The sequence below is a fragment of the Pelobates fuscus genome, chromosome 10, assembly GCF_036172605.1.
Source record: "Pelobates fuscus isolate aPelFus1 chromosome 10, aPelFus1.pri, whole genome shotgun sequence".
Classification (NCBI taxonomy): domain Eukaryota; kingdom Metazoa; phylum Chordata; class Amphibia; order Anura; family Pelobatidae; genus Pelobates; species Pelobates fuscus.
In genome coordinates, this window is record NC_086326.1 from 78,372,809 (window position 1) to 78,387,041 (window position 14,233).

At 38.0% G+C, this 14,233-nt stretch overlaps 1 protein-coding gene across 3 annotated transcripts in view; it reads left to right on the plus strand.

Annotated features, from left to right (window-relative positions):
- Positions 1-14,233, plus strand: part of ZSWIM8 (zinc finger SWIM-type containing 8) — an 84,887-nt gene that overhangs the window by 45,187 nt on the left and 25,467 nt on the right. For all 3 annotated transcript variants that reach the window (XM_063434709.1, XM_063434708.1, XM_063434707.1), the window contains exons 9-13: positions 3,807-4,008; positions 4,686-4,861; positions 5,400-6,426; positions 7,008-7,139; positions 10,229-10,408. In XM_063434709.1, the coding sequence (XP_063290779.1) occupies positions 3,807-4,008; positions 4,686-4,861; positions 5,400-6,426; positions 7,008-7,139; positions 10,229-10,408 (1,717 nt within the window). The remainder of the gene's footprint in view (positions 1-3,806; positions 4,009-4,685; positions 4,862-5,399; positions 6,427-7,007; positions 7,140-10,228; positions 10,409-14,233) is intronic.

A 14,233-nucleotide genomic window follows, 5' to 3' on the forward strand; every position in this document is an offset into this window, starting at 1 on the left:
CTATCCATTATAGATAGAAACTTTGTCATAGGGTCGACATTCGGTAGATATACATTTACTAAAGTATAGGACAGTTTATCCATTACACAAACGATAATTATATATCTAGCTTTTGGGTCCAATTCGATATATTCAATTTGCAAATCTATATTGCTGTTGAAAACAACTGCAACTCCTCTTTTTTTCTTGTCTCTTAAGGAAGCATGAACTATATTAACAAATTTGTCCCCACCCCATCTTTGCTTAAGACCCTGCAGCCAATGTGTTTCCTGTAAGAATGCCACTTGAATGTTATGTTCCCCAAGAGTATCATATAATCTGCTCCTTTTTTTATTGGTATTTAACCCTTGGACATTTAAAGATAGAAATTTTAACATTTCTGTTTGTCAATAAGTTATTCGAATATACTTATGTTGAAACCCCCAGTATCCATATGCAGGAATTTTAATATCTTTTGTTGTCCTGGATTTATCAAAAAATTCATATGCTCTAAAAAAAGAAAAAACAGACAGAAAAAAAACAACACAGCAAGACACCAGACTACACCAAACACAAACAAGTTAAAATTGAATCGAAACAGATCCATCATCTTCATCCAGCCGATAGCTAGAGAAAAAATCAGAAAAAAGAAAAAAAAAAAAAGAATTAACCGTAGATCTCTGGTAGTAATAGAGATCAACGGAAACAGTGTAGTATCACTACACCAAGAGGGGCAAGCCGGCCACTAGGCCCAGCGAGCTGTCCTAGCAAAGTCAACTATAACTAATATCTAAATGAGGAGAAAAAAAAAAAAAAAAAAATTATCTTTCAAACAGAACTTATATCATAATTTGTACATTGTGTGTCCCCATAATCTACACCGTGACCAATTTCTTAAATTATTCTATTATTAAGGCTATTATTCTACTATTGAGGCTATTATATAGCAAATATACTATTCGTGATTAGCCAAAAATGTTTATTAACCTCGTGAAGATATTCAAACATATCCTATTTCATAAAAAATATATCGCTATATTATATTGTGTTATGTCGTTTTATCAATGTGTCCCTCTATTATATTATATTGTGTCATTTTATCACTGTGAAACCGAATATACCCGTGGGTATCCTTCCACAGTAGTGTTAAACTACATAATATGTAACTATTTATATAATTGTGACATTACACACGTTACTGTTGTAGGGGAAAAAAAAAAAAAAAAAAAAAAAAAAAAAATATCAAATTGTGTTGGTATAAAAAAAGAGCCATCTTAATATTAATTTGACCGTTTATACACCTAATTTACAGTTTCCTTCCCCCTTCTTTCTTCAATATCTTATTCCTATTCCACCCTGTCATTTATATTTTCTTTGTGCACCTTTACTATTTCCATTTTCTCTTTACCTTTTAACCTAACACCCATCTTAAAAATCAAGCATTCCTTTAAAGTAGTGTCATTTTAAGTTAAATTCAACTGTGCTGCACCAACCATTTACTAACACACATGAATTTGCCAAGTTATCAATAGACCCATCAATATTCAAAACCTATAATAGGGCTTGTTATCCTCAGTGACCATTTCATTAGGCTCTTCTAGGGGTAGAAATGTAAAATTTTCAAAAAAGAAACTTTCTCTCTTTTTTTCTCTTTTTTTTCCTTTCTTTTTCCCCCTTCCTTCTTTCCTTTCTCTTTCTACCCATTAACCCTGAGGGGGAAGGTTATTGATAATTCATAACAATCATTGCACCCATAAGCCCTAGACCGAAGGGCACCGTGAGAGAAAAAAAAAAAAAAAAATAAAAAAAAAATAAATAAATATGCATATATATTCTGGTCTCCGACCCCAACCTTAACCCTTAGATCATCTATTTACAAAGTCAAATTGTTCCTTTTCAGCCAGTCTATTAATTTGGTATTGGACTCGAATAGCTCTCTTTTCCCTTCGTATGACAGACTTATTTTGAGAGGATAGAGCCACCTGTATTTTATTTCATGTCGTCTAAGAATTTGAGTAGCTGCGCTAAACGATTTCCTTTTTGTTCTCGTCTCAAACGATAGGTCCTGGAACACTTTTACATTTTGGAAACACCCCGAGGTTAACTGATTCTCTCTTGCAGCTTTCCAAATTTTTTCTTTGAAATCATAAGTGATAAAACATACAATGATGTCTCGCGGAGCCTCGTTCTGAATGGATTGAGGTTTAAATAGTCGATGGCACCTTTCTATATACTGATTGTGTGAGTTATACTCCACGCCCAGAGCTGAAAAATATTCCATCAAGGTTTGTCTTAGGTCTTCCGTTCTTCCCTTTTCTGCGATATTCCTAAAGCGCAAGTTTTTACGTCTGGACCGGTCTTCGAGATCATTCATTTTAAGTTCCAGATCTGCGATCTTATGGTGAGCCTTTTGGCATTCTTCTGCTAGATTTTTTACATTAACTTCCAAATCTTTAATTTGATCTTCAAATTTATCTATTTTTGCCGCTAGTACATTTATTTCTTGTTTTATTTCTGATTTTATTTCTGCGGCAGTTGCGGCGAGTTCCATTTTTATCTGTTGTAGATTGTCCTTTAGGGTAGAGCATAGGAAAGTAATTGTTAAAGGCTCCTTATTGGCCTCTGAGTCAAGGATTTCCAAGCTAGCATCAGTATCATTCATCTTCTGTTTAAGACTTTTGTGTTGAGGCGAGAAATACGTTGACAGAGATTTGTCCTGGGATGTATCTTTTTTCTCTTTCCTCATAGAGGATTTTGAGTCTTGTGCCTTTTTAGCAGCCATAGTATGGAATTAACTAAATTGCAGTCACTCCAGTAATAGGTAGGCTGACTTTAATAAAAAAGTATATAATCTGACTTTGACAAAATATATCCCCCAATTGGGATAAGTAACCAGACTAAATATATAATAAATGAGTATTAATTCACATCAGAAAAACGAAGAGAAAAAAAAAAAATAAAAATAAAAAAAAATATAAAAAAAAAAAAAAAAAAGTTCTTTTCTTTTTCTCCTTTCCCTTTCCCTCCAATTATTACAACTGCAGCGTTGTATGTCAGTATTTTATGACAGTATTTTATGTCAGCAGGTACAACTCCAAAGTAGAATAAACTGCAGCCTCATATTATAACAGCTCAGCGGCTGGTTTGTATTTTTTTTTTCTGCGGCTACAGATTAGATTAGATTGAAACAGCAGATTGAGACAGCTCGGCGGCTGATATATATTACCACAGTAAAGCGTCTCTGAAGATCCGGTTGTCCCGTATCAATTTTCAGCGTGGCTGATCATTAAGAGCTGAGACACGGGAGTCCTGGAATCCAGCATGGTTGAGAAGCTGGCTGTCCCTCTAATGATTAGAGGCTGCGAGAGGTCAAAACTGCCCCCGATATATTTCCAAATTTCTGCAGTTCTAGATGACCCCTTTCAGTTGATGGCATACGATATTGGAGAGAAAGAGACCTGGTGCTTCTCGAGGTCATCTCCCGCCGGGCGCACCATTACATGGCGGGCCGCCCCTCCTCTTCCGTCATCACGCCGTCAGCGCGTCAGCACGCCTCAGCACGTCTGCACGTCATGACGCCGACTTATCTATACAATCAATGTTTAAAACTCTGTACATACTCTAGAGGACATACATAAATGAAAAAAAAATACTTTTTTTTTTTTTAAATGTGCATCTATTACAAATGTTCCTTCATCATTTCTATAGTAAATTAAATTGATATCCTTGAATTAATTTCATCCATGGAGTGTTACTAATAAGGCTCGTCTTCAAAATGGCTTTTTTTGATTATCACTCGAAATTGTCACTTTTTTCTTCTATTCTAGTGATGTCAACTCGATGTATCTCTCTTCCACTGAGCCACCTGCTGCTGCAGAATGGGCTTGTCTTCTGCGTCCCTTAAGAGGGAGGGAACCTGAGGGTATTTGGAACTTATTGTCCATAGTAAGGGAAATGTTCAAGAGACGAGACACCAATGCTGCTCCTTTACTTGAAATCCTTACTGACCAGTGTCTAACTTATGAACAGGTACTATAAACTGAAGTTTTGTTTCCCAAATTATTAACAGAATGTCTGTAAAAAGTGATACTGGGTATTTATTGGTGCACTTCCCACTTGGAATAGTTAATTTTTTTAGGTAAAACTAGATATAACTCCAGTTATACAATTTTCGGAATGTAATGTGATCACAAGGAGCAAGTATGGCATCATATCTGCATCTTGCTCTTTTGTACAGTGCTGCTGAAGTTGCTTGTATAATGTAATATATATAATCGCATGAATATAAAATATAATTTTGGTTAACTTTATTTAGGTTAGCCCATTCCTCACCGCCTTTAATTGTCACCTAAGGTTGTAATGACTATACAAGCAGCCAATGGGCTGGGTTTTCGGGGGTGCAGCATCCCAAACACGAAGCCATCTGAGACTCATTGCTATCATTTTGTACAGCTGAGCTCACTTTGCGCACTTCATTTACAGGAGAACTGGGTTCGGATTGACTGATCTGATATGTTTTCTCAAACAATCTGTAGACTCTAGTGCTTCACACAGGAGCTTAAATCGTCTAACCAGATTATAGCTACTGCTAGCTAGTGTTAATTGAATGAATAACGTTATTTCCAAGAGTATGTGTGTCTTTGATGTATTTTTAAACATTATTTCTGGTCAAGTTGTGATGAGTTGGTTTGGCTTTATGACTACAGATAACAGGATGGTGGTACAACGTGCGCACATCTGCATCTCACAGCAGTGCCAGTGGGCATACAGGCCGAAGTAATGGACAGTCGGAGGTGGCTGCACATGCATGTGCTAGTATGTGTGATGAAATGGTTGTCCTCTGGAGGTTGGCTGTCCTAGATCCTACGATCAGCCCACAAAGGTGATTATTGGGCAATTAAAATTATACATTCAGTATATTCATATAATATGTCTTGTAGATTTGGGCAAGTAAGTGTCTGCTTTTGTTATGTTTATCGTTAGTAACTTGTAGCATCATTTCCATGACGTCCATCTCATTTTTCCCTTGTTTTGCAATGTTTTTGATCTCCGGCCTGTTGCCATTTTTATTTCCTCATCATTTTTACTTTCTTCATTGATTGAAAAGATATGTTTTTATGCATATCAACAGTCCTCAAATTCTAGTGTGTCCAGGTTAATGCTGGCTTTCTGGTAATGTGGTAATGCAGGAATATCTGCAGTTCTCATTGAACCTCTAGTCTATCTTTTGTCATTTTCTAAAATAAACACGAGTGCAGTCATTGAGATAGTTATATAATCATATTGAAACATTACATCACTATAGCCCAGGTTTTAAAATTACTTCTACTGCCTATTATCTTATCTGCATGCTTGTGTACTTATTGTCTTGTATTTCACAGATTCTTCTAATTTTTCTTTTTTCTTTTTTTGCATAACAGACGCAGAGACTTATGTACGCAGCTTCGTCAATGGCAATTGAAGGTCATTGAGAATGTCAAGAGGGGTCAACATAAAAAGTCTTTAGATAAACTTTTCCAAGGATTCAAGCCAGCGGTGGAAGCATGCTACTTTAACTGGGAGCAAGCGTATCCAATCTCTGGCATCACCTACTGCAGCACGGACAAGAAAAATGCTTTTTGTTGGATTAAAGCCTTCCAACAGAGGAGCTGCCAGCTACACTGCACTGAGGCGGTCTGTGAAGGTGGACGAGCGCAAGGGCATGAGAGTTGTGTACATTTTGGAGACCGGTCCCGTGCTCAAGAGATGTCCGTTCGTCCAAAAGAGTTGGTGGGGAAAAGAAAGGTTGCCACAGATGTCCCCCAAAGAGTTCTTAGACGACTCTCTACAGAGGGTGGTGACAAAGCTGTATATAAGACCACAGTCAGCAAAGCAAAGATACCACCAAGTAAGTGTCTAGCCAGTAAGCATGGTGGAAAGCGTAGGATGAGTAGTGAAGATAGTTCCCTGGAACCTGACATGGCTGAGATGAGCCTTGATGATAGTAGTCTAGCACTTGGGGCAGAAGCCAGTAACACTTTTAGTTTTATTGACTCTTCACTAACCAGGAGATACAGGGATAACTTTGAAGATGAAGGTGGAGTTTACTATGCAGAAGAACCACCTGTTAGTACTCCGGGAGTACCTAAAACTGATGCTGATCCAATAGGAGAAGCTGCAGCAGCCAGTGGTGAAGACGACCTCATAACTGCAGATGACAGTGAGGGCAAGAGCTTAAAGCCAGAAGAAGTAGTGAATGGAGCTGTAGGCGGCGAGAAGGGTGAAACCAAAGGAGCAGAGGATGGTGAAGTACAAGAGAAGGGTGCAGACGAAGATGACTACCAAGCCTATTATTTAAATTCACAAGATGCACCAAAAAATGAAGAGGAAAAAGCAGATGAAGGAACAGAAGAGGAACAAGACCTCTTTGCAGGGATTAAGCCTTTGGAACAGGAAAACAGAATGGAGGTAACAACTTTAATTTGTGACCGTTTCTTGGCATTTAAATCAATTATTGAATTATTTTATTGTAGAAATTGACTTTCAAGGCACCATAACTTATGTACTGTGTAAAAGCTTCTGAAATAAATGTATAACTAGAGAAGCTGGGGGTGCATTAAATAAACACTCCTGCCAATCAAAATGTTAATTATAGGCACTTAGACTTATAGGATCTATCAGTTCTTCTGATAGAATGTTTTCTGCTATTTTGCACAAATAACAAATGTTATTCATAGGCAATGTATAGCTTTGCAGCATTAAAGGGTAACATTTGGCCGTTTAACGGTTGTGAAATACAACTTTGATGGCATGCGTCAGGTGTCAACTGCTTTTTACGACTTCAGAAACTAAATGCCATCCTAAGTCTTTTTGATTATGTATACAAATAGTGATTAATATGTTATATCTAGCTTCAGTTGCCCCACCAGGCATTAGAAATTACATCTAATATTTTTTTCCTGTCCACTTCTCTCTCTTTTTCTCTCCCTGATTTCTGCCACCTCCTCATGCACATGCAGAGTCAGAAATATGTTTTGTATTTTGTTTAGGTTCTGTTTGCTTGTGCTGAAGCCTTGTATGCTCATGGTTATAGCAGTGAAGCTTGTCGTCTTACAGTTGAACTAGCTCAAGACTTACTTGCTAACCCTCCAGATCTCAAGGTGGAGCAGCCACCAACCAAGGTAAAAGCCATTCTTGGTTACTAGAGAACTAAACGTACTCCTATATGCATATATCCAATGTGAACGTTTAAATAAATATTTGTGCACACTTTTTCTTTTCCCCCCCCTACGTAGTATTTTACAAAACAGAAAACAAAGGCAGAGCACCCAAAGATACCATAAGTATCTACAGCAGGAGTTGCTTATATAGCAAAACATAATTCTGTTAAATATGTACATGTAATTTGTCCACTCATATACAATTTTGTTGAAAAAAACAAACAAAACTGTTCTATTGGATTCAAAAGAATAAAAATGCTAAATATTTACAATTTAACACCAGGTTCATTCACAAAACTTGAAACGGTTGCAAAATAAAATTGAGTTACAAAACTAAAATAGCAAATCTGTGCCTATAGTTGAAATTCTTTTACAGACTCGCTATTTTTGGCTAGGTTTTGCTATTCAAATCTCAATTCATGACAATGAATAAACCTTTTAAGTACACAGGTAAACAGGTTATGTGTATATCATGTGTCCTAATTTAAAATTCATGTTATGCGGGTTATCTGGCAATGACTGCTGATTCATCTGGAATCTATTATGTCTAAATTATCCAAACATTTTATTTAGTGATAATATGCTGGTACACATATTTATTTATTTATAAAATATTTTACCAGGAAAGATACATTGAGATTTCTCTCATTTTCAAGTATGTCCTGGGTATGTCCACAAATCATTGCATTGTTACAGTTAGTGTACAATAAAATACAAAAACAATATTAATATACAATATATACACCATTTAACATAGAGCAGGTAGGAAATATATAATCAACCATGACAGGTGCATTCTGTTTTGAGGTATGTAGAGAGGGATCTCTTAAAGGACTTTAAGCTTAGGGAAGATTTTAATTTGTGCAGGAGGTCGTTCCACATATGCCGTGCTCTGTATGAGGAGGAGGATCGGGCTGCTTTCTTTTTGTATTGAGGTAGACTAAGTAAAGTGTTGGTACTGGATCGGAGGTTATAGGAAGTGGGAACAGCCAGGGAAAGCATTGCGTTCAGGTAGGGTGGGAGTTTCCCAAAAAAGCTCTTAAACACAAGGCTGGAAAGATGAAGGGTGCGTCTGGATTCCAGCGACAGCCAGTTTAGTTCTTTTAGCATGTCACAATGGTGGTTCCTGTAATTACATTGTAGCACAAATCGGCAGAACGAGTTATACAATGTGTTGAGTTTATTAATGTGGGATTGCGATGCAGATGCATATACTACATCCCCATAATCAATGATTGGCATCAGCATTTGCTGTACAATCTTTTCATTTACTGAAGGGCTTAGGCAGGATTTGTTTCTGTACAGGGCACCTAGTTTTGGATAAAGTTTAGATGCAAGCTTTTCTATGTGCAGGCCAAAAGATAGATTGGGGTCTAACATCATACCCAAGTATTTGAAAGAGTGGACTGCGGTCAGTGTGCCATTTGAAATTGTTTTGATGGATAGGTGGGAATTGTGTAATTTAGGTACTGTTCCAAAGATCATTGTGCATTGTGACAGTTTTGTCAGTGTTCAGGAACAGTTTGTTTTTTGCGATCCACTTTTCTACCTCTGTAAACTGGTCTTGGAGCACAGCCTCAAGCTGCGGTAGATCGGAATTGCTCGCATAGATTACCGTGTCATCTGCGTACATGTGTACATTTGAGGATTTGCAGACATTAGGCAGATCATTTAGAAATAATGAAAATAGTAGGGGGCCGAGAATGGAACCTTGGGGAAGAAGACCGAGTCTTCCAGAAGGCTACCTGTTTCAAATGGCCATGGAACAGCTGATGGAGCTCTGAGTTCTATGCTGGGCTGGGTATGTTTAAAAATCTGACTGTTTCAAAAGGCCATGGAACAGCTGATGGAGCTCTGAGTTCTATGCTGGGCTGGGTATGTTTAAAAATCAGACTGTTTCAAATGGCCATGGAACAGCTGATGGAGCTCTGAGTTCTATGCTGGACTGGGTATGTTTAAAAATCTGACTGTTTCAAATGGGCATGGAACAGCTGATGGAGCTCTGAGTTCTATGCTGGGCTGGGTATGTTTAAAAATCTGACTGTTTCAAATAGCCATGGAACAGCTGATGGAGCTCTGAGTTCTATGCTGGACTGGGTATGTTTAAAAATCTGACTGTTTCAAAAGGCCATGGAACAGCTGATGGAGCTCTGAGTTCTATGCTGGACTGGGTATGTTTAAAAATCTGACTGTTTCAAAAGGCCATGGAACAGCTGATGGAGCTCTGAGTTCTATGCTGGGCTGGGTATGTTTAAAAATCAGACTGTTTCAAATGGCCATGGAACAGCTGATGGAGCTCTTTCTATGCTGGGCTGGGTATGTTTAAAAATCAGACTGTTTCAAATGGCCATGGAACAGCTGACGGAGCTCTGAGTTCTATGCTGGACTGGGTATGTTTAAAAATCTGACTGTTTCAAAAGGCCATGGAACAGCTGATGGAGCTCTGAGTTCTATGCTGGGCTGGGTATGTTTAAAAATCAGACTGTTTCAAATGGCCATGGAACAGCTGATGGAGCTCTTTCTATGCTGGGCTGGGTATGTTTAAAAATCAGACTGTTTCAAATGGCCATGGAACAGCTGATGGAGCTCTGAGTTCTATGCTGGACTGGGTATGTTTAAAAATCAGACTGTTTCAAATGGCCATGGAACAGCTGATGGAGCTCTGAGTTCTATGCTGGACTGGGTACTGTGAAAAGATACTTGCTTCCAAGACAACAATGGTGTAATCTTCTGTGTCACTTCAAATGGTCAAACTAAACTATTTTATTGTATCCCATTTACATTAATGTAAGCATAGCAAAACAAATTGTTCATTTAACAAATAATATTAAAAGATCTATTAAGTACACATTAAAATGCATTGGGTATTGACTGTCCAGCCTCCAGTGTCCTGTACTAATGGTAGCACATTTTACTCAATATTTATACTAATGTTTGAAATTGGTTTAAAAAATAAAAAAACATTCCACTCTGACCTTATCCTATTTTATGTATATATCAGTGTGTTTTACAAAACAAGTTTAAAAACTTTTTTGATTGTTCCCAAACAGGGTAAAAAGAATAAAGTTTCCACCACCAAACAGACATGGATAGCCACGAACACTTTGTCCAAAGCAGCTTTCCTCCTCACCGTGCTGAGTGAGCGTCAGGAGTATCACAACCTTGCATTTTGCATAGGAATGTTCGCCTTGGAACTCCAGAGACCTCCAGCCTCCACCAAAGCACTGGAGGTATGGCTTAGCCTTTAAATGCAAGCATTTCATAATGAGGGAAGACCTATATGGAAATATTGAGCCATTCTTTTGGTACAAAACTGTGTATCCTTTGCAGTTTGCATTTTGTGTAGAGTAACAGTCTGTTTTACTATTTTTATTTTTCTATATTAGTAGCTTTGGTATTCATGGGAGCTAGGTATTGCATATTTAGATAGCTACGTAGTACTATAATGCCTCGTTTCCACTGAGCGGATCGGTTCGGGTTGGTACAGTTTGGAAGGTTTAGAATGGACCAGCCCATTCTGGTGAGCGTTTTCACTGCAAGCCAGACCTTCAGGGGCCATGCAGGGTTTAGAAAAAATGCTCTTCCTGTCCACCAATCAATGGATTGTATAGTAGCTCTGCCCTAACCGAACCGTACCATTTCCTATGGCCCTACATCTGAAGCAGGACCCTGAATGGATCGGTACGGTTTGCTTATATGGACCACTTTCATAATGGAAACACCCAAAATAGCAAACCGTACCGAACTGATCCGCTCAGTGTAAACGAGGCATTTAGTTGGAAATCAAAAGCTATAGTCCATGTAGTTTAGTCTCGAAACCCATTCTTTTATGCTGTTGATCCATTTCATTTATGCCACACAGAGGAGAATAATAACTATATTATCTTGATTTATTATTGCACTGCTTACCTCTAAAGGTAACTTAATCCATTAACCCCTGCTTCTTCCCATTATACTAAGAGCAGTATCCCACAATGCCTACCAAACAGGTGAAAATTAGGTATTTTAGATGAACTGGGCAGCACTCATTTAAATCTCTGTTGGCAGTTAAGCTTGTTTGAAGAACAGTTACCATTTTAGCACTCCTTTAAATCTGGCCTTGTTATCCACACCTCCTTTATGGATCATAAGTTCATTTTAAATAGTGGAGGCCAGGTTTCCTTTTTGAGAAAGCCACATTTCAATGAAACCCCCTCCAGTAGAAGAATATATTTGGCAATATTAATGAAATGTAGTCACTATGGAAACCATTAGAATGTTTCCAGCAGATTGATTTGAATTTACACGCTGCACCCCAGAATTATCCATAATCATTACCTCCATTGTTACCATGGAATCTATTATGAAAATGTGTATTTTGTGCTCTGTGCCTAAGAATCAGCTGGTGGTGCTATATAATAATCTGATGTATTAATTTGTTGACCTAGCATCTCTTTACGTAATAGCTCATTGTATTAAAACTGTTTTCACTGGTAGGACCGTGGATGGCATATGGCCCATTTTTCTGTGTACTCCCTGCCGGTCTGTGTGGTTTTATGTAGGCTGAGTGTAAAGGAACGTTATTATCTATAGGTTCTTGTCCTGGCAGATGGCTATTACTCGTGGTGCAGATAATGTTCCAGCTAGCAGGCTGAAATTATGGAAACAAAACAAGATCTTTATCCTACAGAACACAAACCATTCAAAATATACCCGGCGTCCATTTATTTTCCACATTTAGCCTTGTTTTAGAGTAGAGCTATTAATTTGAGCATTCATACAGTACTACTGTTTATGAAATGATTACACAATGAATAAAATACTATGCATTAATGCCATGTATAAATGCCAGTTTTCTATATTATTACATCACACTTCTTAAAAATAAGGCACAGGTATTTCTATTGTGACCATGATCGTCGCTGGATGACATTGCGCGTCCACCCTTGAGTACAATACCTACTTGTTTTGTGAGATATAAATCTCACTTGATCACCGAGTGTATAGAGAGCTGGAGTATTTTGCATTTATCTGTTATTATTCTCGGGGTATGGAATGGTTAACTGAATTTTACACTCTCCATTAATATTTCATTTTTAATAAAGAATTTATTTGATGAAGTGAAACAAAAATTGTTACATGCATACCGTTTAAAAAATGATCTTGAAACTAAATTTAAATCATCTATAAATGGAGCTTCAAAGGTAAAGGAAAACGTTTCAAAACAGTAAATATTTTAGCTAAAATCATTCAGACACTGCCAATTGTTGGACAAATTGGTTGAATATATATGCACAACTGCAGGAATTTATACAAATGCTATGAAGCCCTCATATACTCTTTTTTTAACGTTTACCATATGCATGCATTTGTCTTATATGTTCACATATTTTATACACAGTTTTTTTTTTTTTCTTGGCATTTAAATTTGGGCACCTGTGCGTTAAAACAACTTTTTTACCTTTTCACCTTAAAAAGAAGCTCCATGTCCTGTAGTGCTTAGCAGAAAATATTTACTAATAGTGATTCTTCAACTATGATAAGTACCCCTGATTTGCCTGATAAAAGTAATTTTGTAAAAAAAAAAAAAAAAAAAAAAAAAAAAACCTAAACCAATCTCTTAAGGGGACTCCAAAACAACTTTAGCTTAAAGGGACACTATAATCAGCAGAACAATTGCAGCTTAAAGTAGTTGTTCTGGTGTGTATAGTATGTCCCTATAGGCTTTTTAATGTAAACACTGCCGTTTCAAAGTTAAGGCAGTGTTTGCATTGCTGCCTAGGGACGACTCTAGTGACAGTTACTCAGATGGCCACTTAGAGGTGCTTCCTGGGGATCAGTGCGCAGCATAGATTTTCAGCATCTCCACTCTCTGCATGGAGGTTCTGAATGCTTCCCATAAAAATGCATTTATTCGATGCATCTCTATGAGAAGTTGCTGATTGGTGCGCCGCTGCGTTTTGCTGTGCATGTGCAATAGCCTCCCAATGCGTTCCTACAGAAAAGCATTGGGTTAGCTAAGATTTCGATGATCTCAGCCAAGGAGGTGGAGTCAGCCGCAGCATACCTGCATGGTGCTGAAATTTTTTTTTTTAACACTGTGGTGTCCCTTTAGTGAAAGGGGTTTTGGTGTATAGATCATTTCCCTGAAGTCTCATTCCTCAATTCTCAGCCTCATCTCCCTGAAGTCTCATTGCTCAATTCTCAGCCATTTAGGAATTAAATCAATTTTGTTTCTGTCAATGCAGCCCTGACTGTGAATGACACAGCCTGCATGAGAACAAATTGTTTCATTTTCAATCAGATGTTAACTTGCTTTGGAAGTTTTTATTTCCTGCTCTGTAAATCGAACTTAAACACAGGGGGTTTCTGCAAGATCTAGCAAACTGTTAACAGTTCAGAAGATAAATTCTAAATTAAACATACTGTGCAATAAAGGAAATGTAAACATTACAATCTGACTTTACAGGAAGTGTTTAGGAAGGCTGTGTAAGTCACAGGGAGGTGTGACTAGGGCTGCAGTTGAGCAGTGAGACTGCAGGTGCATGATCTATACACCAAAACTGATTTGTTATACAGGTGGTCCTCATTTAGCGACCTACCTGTTTTATGACGACTCACACTTACGACCAGGCATAGGTGCAAGCCATCGTGGGGATTTCCTGCTCTGGTGCGCATGTCTATGTTCGGGGGAAACTTCCCGAACACAGGCAAACGCACGAGAGCAGGGAATCCCTCTAATCTATGTTAGGGGAAGTTTCCCCGAACATAGACAAGCGCACCAGAGCAGGGAATCCCACAAATCTATGTTCTGGGAAATTTCCCCGAACATAGATGAACGCACCAGAGCAGGGAATCCCTTAACTCTTCACTTACCGACCGGGTCGTAGGAACGGAACCCGGTCGGTAAGTGAGGAGTGTCTGTACTAGAATTGTTTAGTGACTATAGTCTCTTTTATATGTAAAAGCACACATACAGAACATTCAGTGAATGATGGGCTGCAAAAGCTGTGTGTACATTGAACAGCAGCAACCAAGACAAAATAGTTGAGGGGCTCTATAATAGAACTCCTGAT